General features: G+C 52.6%; 1 protein-coding gene across 1 annotated transcript in view; it reads left to right on the forward strand.

Annotated features, from left to right (window-relative positions):
* Positions 1 to 2,706: 2,706 nt before the first annotated feature.
* The window catches only part of LOC104525749 (stromal interaction molecule 1-like), a gene marked incomplete at both ends in the record, with an annotated part of 9,769 nt that continues 4,810 nt past the window's right edge, over positions 2,707 to 7,665 (forward strand). The window contains 3 exons of the mRNA XM_029085194.1: positions 2,707 to 2,874; positions 4,395 to 4,495; positions 5,216 to 5,451. Coding sequence (XP_028941027.1) covers positions 2,707 to 2,874; positions 4,395 to 4,495; positions 5,216 to 5,451 — 505 coding nt within the window. The remainder of the gene's footprint in view (positions 2,875 to 4,394; positions 4,496 to 5,215; positions 5,452 to 7,665) is intronic.

Below are 7,665 nucleotides of genomic sequence, written 5' to 3' on the forward strand. Positions count from 1 at the left end.
ACCCCTTCCAATGCCTCAGAACCCTTTCAGCAAAGAAATTCTTCCTCACATCCCATCTCAACTGCCCTGGCCACAACTGGAGCCCATTTCCTCTTGTCCTGTCCCTTGGGCCTTGGTTGAACAGACCCACCCCCACCTCTCTCCACCCTCCTTGCAGGTAGTATCTGCGCGTAACCTGCTGCTTTTGGCTCCCGAGCAGTGACGCCTGTGCCAGACTTGGTGAGACGTGACTGAGTTAAATACCACGCTGAGGGAAAAGAGCCAAGTTTGAGCAATCTCTTAAAAAACCGCCCGTGTTCAGTCTGCTCGAGGCTGTGCTGTGTGGGAGACCAAGAGGCAGCAGCACCAGGCAAGGGTGGGTGGAGACACGGGTGTGGGCAGCATGCGTTGGGCGTTGGGAAGGGTCTGATGCGGAGGGTGAGTAGGTCACTGGATGCTCCCACTGCCTCTGTGTTTCTTAGACCTGGGCCCTGAAGAACAGAAAATGGGGCAGACGTCACCCAGGCATCACCCCAGTGACACGTGTGGCCCTGAGTGCGTAGCTGGCCGTGCTGTAGCTGGAGCTTCTCTCCCAGCTCCACCTCTGCTCAGAGATGGTCGGTGCTGGTGAGCCAGGGCTTGCTGGGCCACTCAAACCACGTGAAGGTGCTTAGGGTTGGCTTTTATTTTAACAGCAAGAAAGTCTGCTGTAGAGTGTATAACCACATCCACCCCTCCTGAGGTTCCAGGTGCCCTGGTTGGAGAGTCATCCAGTCCACTGCCACTGTGTTGTCCCAGAATTGCAGCAGCTCCAAGCTGCAGTTTCTGTCCTTTGGTTTCTCCAGTGTGGGACACATTGACTTCCTTACAGAGTCACAGCCTGCTTTGGTTTGGAAGGGACCTTAAAGCTCCTCCAGTCCCAACACCCCTGCCAGCAGCAGGGACACCTTCCACTAGACCAGGTTGCTCAAAGCCTCATCCAACCTGGCCACAAACACTTCCAGGGAGGAGCAGCCACAGCTTCTCTGCCCAACCTGGGCCAGTGTCTCACCACCCTCACACCAAACAATTTCTTCCTCACATCTCAGCTCCATCTCCCCTCTGACACTTTCAAGCCATCACCCCTTGTTCTCTCACTCCCTGCCCTTGGACAAAGTCCCTCCCCAGCCTTCCTGGAGCCCCTTCAGGTACTGGGAGGCCACTAGAAGGTCTCCCCGGAGCCTTCTCTTCTCCAGGCTGAACAGCCCCAACTATCTTGCAGGGCTCATATCAGTCTTCATGCTTGTTAAAGTCCCTCCACATCATGTGTAATGGAAGAGAAGTGTTAATTCCTGACGGTCTCAAGCACTAAGTGCCTTTACATAAGGCTTCGGTATCTTCAATTGCTTCTCACCCACTTTCTTCTAATTTTGTAACCGCTCCTGTCTCCAGCCAGATGAGTGGGTGTGTGGAGGAGACTGAACTGGGCTGGAAGGAGAGTCCCCCAGAAAGCTACAGAAACTGCTGATTCCAGACGGGCTGTTTCTTTTCCTGACCGAGCAGCACATGTTTTGTGTCTAAATATTGTTGTCATCTCGTTCCAGTGTGAACGTTGTCTCTTGACGAGCTCCCTCTGTTTGGCTCAGTGGGTGCAGTGAGAAAAGGCGTTGGGTTGCCTGCGCGGTGTCGTCAGCAGTTCTGTCTCCGCAGTAGAATCGAGGGGGTTTCACAGCAAACTTTGTAGAGGTTTCAAGAGACCACGAGAATCACCCCGACCATCCTTACCTGAGGCTGATTCTGTTGTAACATGTGCATCGTGCTGCAGCTCCGGAGGGTTCAGGTGCAGCTGATGCCGTTGCGAGGCAGAGGAGCTGATGGGAAGGGTTGACCCAGCTCAATGATGGACACATGCTCTGCTTGTCCTCCTGAGAACGGGGGTGCTGAGGCAGGACAGTGTCGCTGTGGCTGGAGATGTTTGAGGAAGGAGCTGACCTTTGGGATGAAGGGAAAGCACCATCCAGTGTTCTGGTCATCTGAGCAGCAGCCTTGTCTGTGGGATGGCTGCACAGCCACGCTCCTCTCTCCTACTTCCTGCACTACCAGGATGCCACCTCTCCACCTAGTGACCTTTCATAGAATCATGGGATGTTGTACATGGGAAGGGACCCACAAGGATGCTGGAGTCCAACTCCTGTCCCTGCACAGGACAAGCCCAACATTCACACCATGTCCCTGAGGGCCTTGGCCAAATGCTGCTGGAATCTTGTCAGGCTTGGTGCCATGAGCACCTCCCTGGGGAGCCTGTTCCAGTGCTCCACCACCCTCTGGGTGCCTGAAGAACCTTTTCCTCATGGCCAACCTCACCCTCCCCTGCCACATCTTCCTGCCATGTCCTCTGCTCCTGGCATTGGTTGGTGGCCAGAGAGAAGAGATCAGCGCCTGCCCCTCCTCTTCCCCTTGGGAGGAAGTTCTAGACCCCCAGGAGATCTCCTCTCAGTCTCCTCCAGGCTGAACAAACCAAGTGACCTCAGCCTCTCCTCACACCCTTCCCCTCTAAACCCTTCCCCAATGTTGTCTTTATTCTCCTTTTGCTTCTGTCCTGGGTAAGGTGAAGTTACGTGGAGTCTTTTTGTCTTTTCTTCTGTCTTCAAAGCCCCGGGGTTGGCAGCCAGTGGTCGGGGTGACCTTGCAGTAGGACAGGGTGTCCCCGCCGCTGCTGCAACGCCACGTTGGCTGGTTCTCTCCCAGGTGCGGATGGCTCTGAAGAACGCCGAGAAGGAGCTGGAGTCCCACTGCAGCTGGGCTGCGCCCGAGGCCCTGCAGAAATGGCTCCAGCTGACCCATGAGGTGGAGGTCCAGTACTACAACATCAAGAAACAGAACGCAGAGAAGCAGCTGCTGGTGGCCAAGGAGGGGGTGAGAATTTCAGTCTCTTGTCCCAGGTCTTCCCCTCGAAGCTGTGGGAAAGGTTTGGGGGATGAAACCTGTGGGGTTGGTTTCTCTGCACCTTTATTTCCCTTCTAATGCCTTAAATTTGCATATTTTTAAAAAAGTGCAACACAAACCTTCATAGAGGTGTAAGTTGGGGCTGGAAATGGCAATGAGCCATCGCCTCTCCAGGCACATGGGATCCCAGAATGGCCTGGATTGGAAAGGCCCTTTAAGCTCATTGAGTCCAACCATGAACCCAACACTGACAAGTCCCCGACTAACCCATGTCCCTCAGCACTGTGTCTACACGACTCTTCAATCCCTCCAGGGATGGGGACTCCACCACTGCCCTGGGCAACCCCTTCCAATGCCTCAGAACCCTTGCAGCAAAGAAATTCTTCCTCACATCCCATCTCAACTGCCCTGGCCACAACTGGAGCCCATTTCCTCTTGTCCTGTCCCTTGGGCCTTGGTTGAACAGACCCACCCCCACCTCTCTCCACCCTCCTCCAAGGGACTTGCACAGAACCACAAGGTCTCCCCTCAGCCTCCTTTTCTCCAGGCTCAACACCCCCAGTTCCCTCAGCCACAAGGGAACTCAGCACACTTGTGCTCCAGACCCTTCCCCAGCTCCGTTCCCTTCTCTGGACACGCTCCAGCACCTCCATGTCCTTCTTGGACTCAGGGGCCCAACACAGAAGGGTTTGCACCTATGAAGCTTGTCCCTGCTCCAGGTGATTTACATGCACGGGCAACCAGTTTTCCAGCATGTGCATGTCATCTGTAGCGATGAATCATTTCTGTATTCCCAGTAGTTTCAAATTTTCTGTGCCAGCCAGGACGCGATGAGCTGCAGGGAGCTGTTGTGACACGCGTTAGTCTCTGTGGACGGGCACAGCAGACAGAGCTGGCAGCACAGGAAAACTCTCCTGCTTTAATATGTTTTTATTCTGAACATTTGAACATTGCTGTGGTTTTCTTTTTGCTGTCAGTTCTCACGTCCACATTTTTGGTTTATCTTCTGTAAGTCTCAAGTTAATGTCACTAGGTCTGTGAAGCAGAGAGCTGTGTCTGGAGAATTTAATTTTAGTACAGTGCCACAAAGGGAAGGTAAAACAATGAATAAAAAACCAAACCCCAGAACAAAAAACCTCCCCAAACCAGCAGCCCTGGGGCATTAATGGTGTTTTCCTCATGGGAAAGACAAAACAAGGCTTTCTGAGAGAGCCATTGGCTGGATAAGGTAGTTCCCTCTGATTTTTGGGAGGTCAGAAGGGCCAAAGAGAAGCATGAGAGCCCCAACCTGCTTAGTTACTGCTGGCAAATTCCTCACCCGCCGTGTTGGGAAGATTATCATCCTTCAGTAAAAACTCAATTCACACTATTCACACGTGTGCAAACAGCTGCAGGGACTATTTCTGTCTCAACCCATCCAGGATGTTCTTGTCCTGGTGGAAAACACAAGGTCATCTTCTTCCTGTGACCTTTTTCTGTTGATGTTCCAGGCTGAAAAAATTAAAAAGAAGCGAAACACCCTGTTTGGAACATTTCATGTTGCTCACAGCTCATCTCTAGATGATGTTGATCATAAAATCTTAACGGCAAAGTGAGTATCTGCTTCCTCCCTCCCCTTATTTCTGCCTCCCTCTTTCACCCCTCTAGTGTTAGAGACACGAGCATGCACAGTCCTCTTGGTCTCATTCTGCTGAGCTCCTGTTGACTTTAATTCTCTGGGACTGGACTTGCTCCTTTTAAACAATAACCTTTTAATTTTTATCTTTGTGAAATGAGAAATCAAAGTTATGCAGAGCAATTAAAAGTCCTGTTTATTAAACTAAATTAAATCAGGTCTTTCCCGAGAGTCAGGAGGCTGCAGCATTGTGAAGTGATTATCCCTGGGTATTTCCCACAATCCCAGAATTGCCTGGGTGGGAAAAGCCCTTTAAGCTCATCGAGTCCAACCATGAACCCAACACTGACAAGTCCCCGACTAACCCATGTCCCTCAGCACTGTGTCTACACGACTCTTCAATCCCTCCAGGGATGGGGACTCCACCACTGCCCTGGGCAACCCCTTCCAATGCCTCAGAACCCTTGCAGCAAAGAAATTCTTCCTCACATCCCATCTCAACTGCCCTGGCCACAACTGGAGCCCATTTCCTCTTCTCCTGGAGGTGAATTTCCATTTTCATTCCTGAAAGTGGAATGGAAGATGTCTCAAGTGTTAGGATACAAAGCCAAACCACTGGCCTCCCAGTTTCAGACAATACATGGTGTGTTTTTCCTTCATTCCCTACATTTTCCCTTGTTTGATTCTTGCTTCCAGGCAAGCTCTGAGCGAAGTGACAGCCGCGCTGCGGGAGCGTCTGCATCGCTGGCAGCAGATAGAGCTGCTCTGCGGCTTCCAGATCGTCAACAACCCAGGCATCCACACCCTGGCATCAGCCCTTAACATTGACCCCAGCTGGATGGGCACCCCACGGCCCAACCCCTCACACTTCATCATGACGGATGACGTGGACGATTTGGATGAAGAGCTGGTGTCTCCCATGTCCATACAATGTACGTAGCGCGTGTTCACTGCGTGTGGGGAGGCTGCGTCCACCGGGTGCTGCAACACGGGGCAGAGCTGGAGCAGTGGCTCAGCTGTGTTAGGAAGAGTTAAGGTGTCTGAGTTGGTTTTTAAATGACACCAAAGGTGAATTGTTAGTTGGTAAGGGGTCAGGAATGACCGTAACTGCCAGACCACCACAGCTGGGGTGGTTTCGAGCCTGTTAACTCCAGCAGAACTAGGAATTTGTGGATGTTATTAGTCATTGTTTAATCCCAGAATCACAGAACTGCCCGGATTGGAAAAAGCCCTTTAAGATCATCAAGTCCAACCATGAACCCAACACTGACCAGTCCCCTATGACTAACCCATGTCCCTCAGCACTGTGTCTACACGACTCTTCAATCCCTCCAGGGATGGGGACTCCACCACTGCCCTGGGCAACCCCTTCCAATGCCTCAGAACCCTTGCAGCAAAGAAATTCTTCCTCACATCCCATCTCAACTGCCCTGGCCACAACTGGAGCCCATTTCCTCTTGTCCTGTCCCTTGGGCCTTGGTTGAACAGACCCACCCCCACCTCTCTCCACCCTCCTCCAAGGGACTTGCACAGAGCCACAAGGTCTCCCCTCAGCCTCCTTTTCTCCAGGCTCAACACCCCCAGTTCCCTCAGCTGCTCCTCATCAGCCGTGTTGCTGTTCAGACGTTATCACACGTGTGCTGTTCTCTTCCACTCCCTGCATTTAAGCATTTACAAAAAAAAACCCCAAAGATGTGGGCTAGAGCCACAGAAGAGAAGAAAACAAAGTGCATTTTCCCAATGTCCCCTTGGCTAGAGCACTTGTTCAGGATATAAAAGGACCTGAGGACACCTCCTCATGCACAGCCTTGGACTTGCATCTCCTGCCACTATCTATGGAGAGGAGCAGTCAGCTGTGGTGACGCTGCCTCCCTGTAATGACCAACTAAACATTTTCTGGAGCACAGACTGAAACCTCAGTGACCACAACACACACGGGAGATGATGGGGCACTGAGGTGGGTGTCCTCTCCCTCCTTAATGGTGAATATATCCAAAGTGCATCAGGTCCTGTAGGGAGGAACGGGGCTGCAGGAGAAGGTTCCTTCTCTCCTGAGCCCAGATCTCTCGATTGCTGAGCTGTGGGGTTAAGTGAAGGTTCTCTCCTCTGCGAAAGGTTTGTGAATCAGTCCTGACGAGTGTTTCCATGTTAAACTGACCCAGATTCAGCCTTGCTTCTCTCAAACATGTATTTTTGAGAACCTACTGGAGCCAGTCCAGAGGAAGCCACGAGGATGATGCGAGGGCTGGAGCAGCTCTGCTGTGAGGACAGGCTGAGAGAGTTGGGGCTGTTCAGCCTGGAGAAGAGAAGGCTCCAGGGAGACCTTCTAGTGGCCTCCCAGTACCTGAAGGGGCTCCAGGAAGGCTGGGGAGGGACTTTGGCCAAGGGCAGGGAGTGAGAGAACAAGGGGTGATGGCTTGAAAGTGTCAGAGGGGAGATGGAGCTGAGATGTGAGGAAGAAATTGTTTGGTGTGAGGGTGGTGAGCCAGTGTCCCAGGTTGGGCAGAGAAGCTGTGGCTGCTCCTGTCTGGAAGTGTTTGTGGCCAGGCTGGATGAGGCTTTGAGCAACCTGGTCTAGTGGAAGGTGTCCCTGCTGCTGGCAGGGGGGTTGGAACTGGAGGAGCTTTAAGGTCCCTTCCAACTCAAACCATTCCATGATTCTATGATTTTCCAGATGCCCTTTCCTATCTCCAGCTGTTGCACGGGAGATGGGCAGAACTGAGGAGCAGTTCCAGCTGCTCTGTGACAGTGGCTGTGTGGCGTGGGGAGCAGCACGTGGCTGGAGCAGAGCTTTGTCAGCCCCAGCTGGGAGAGGGCAGCCGGTGCTGACAGCGTTTGCTGCAGCAGTCTTCTTGGTTACGTCTGATTCTGGTCCCTTTCTAGTGAGGACATCATCAAAAGTCCATTTAACTGAGTAGGAGGTGGGGAGGAGGATCAGAAAAGCCTCAGGGCTGACAGCATGTGCTGCAGGAGATGCCTGCATGTGCCATCACCATCTCCTGGCCATGGTTTCAGGCTGTGGTTAGATGCTGAGGTTGGGTGCTAGGTCAGGCTCAGAGCCCTGAGGATGTGGGTGTCCTGCAGGATGTTCAGGTGGAGGAACGGGGCACCTCAGCAAACACAGATGGAGCTGGCAGTTTATGGGG

The sequence above is a fragment of the Antrostomus carolinensis genome, unplaced genomic scaffold, assembly GCF_000700745.2.
Source record: "Antrostomus carolinensis isolate BGI_N321 unplaced genomic scaffold, ASM70074v2 scaffold14775, whole genome shotgun sequence".
Taxonomy (NCBI): Eukaryota; Metazoa; Chordata; class Aves; order Caprimulgiformes; family Caprimulgidae; genus Antrostomus; species Antrostomus carolinensis.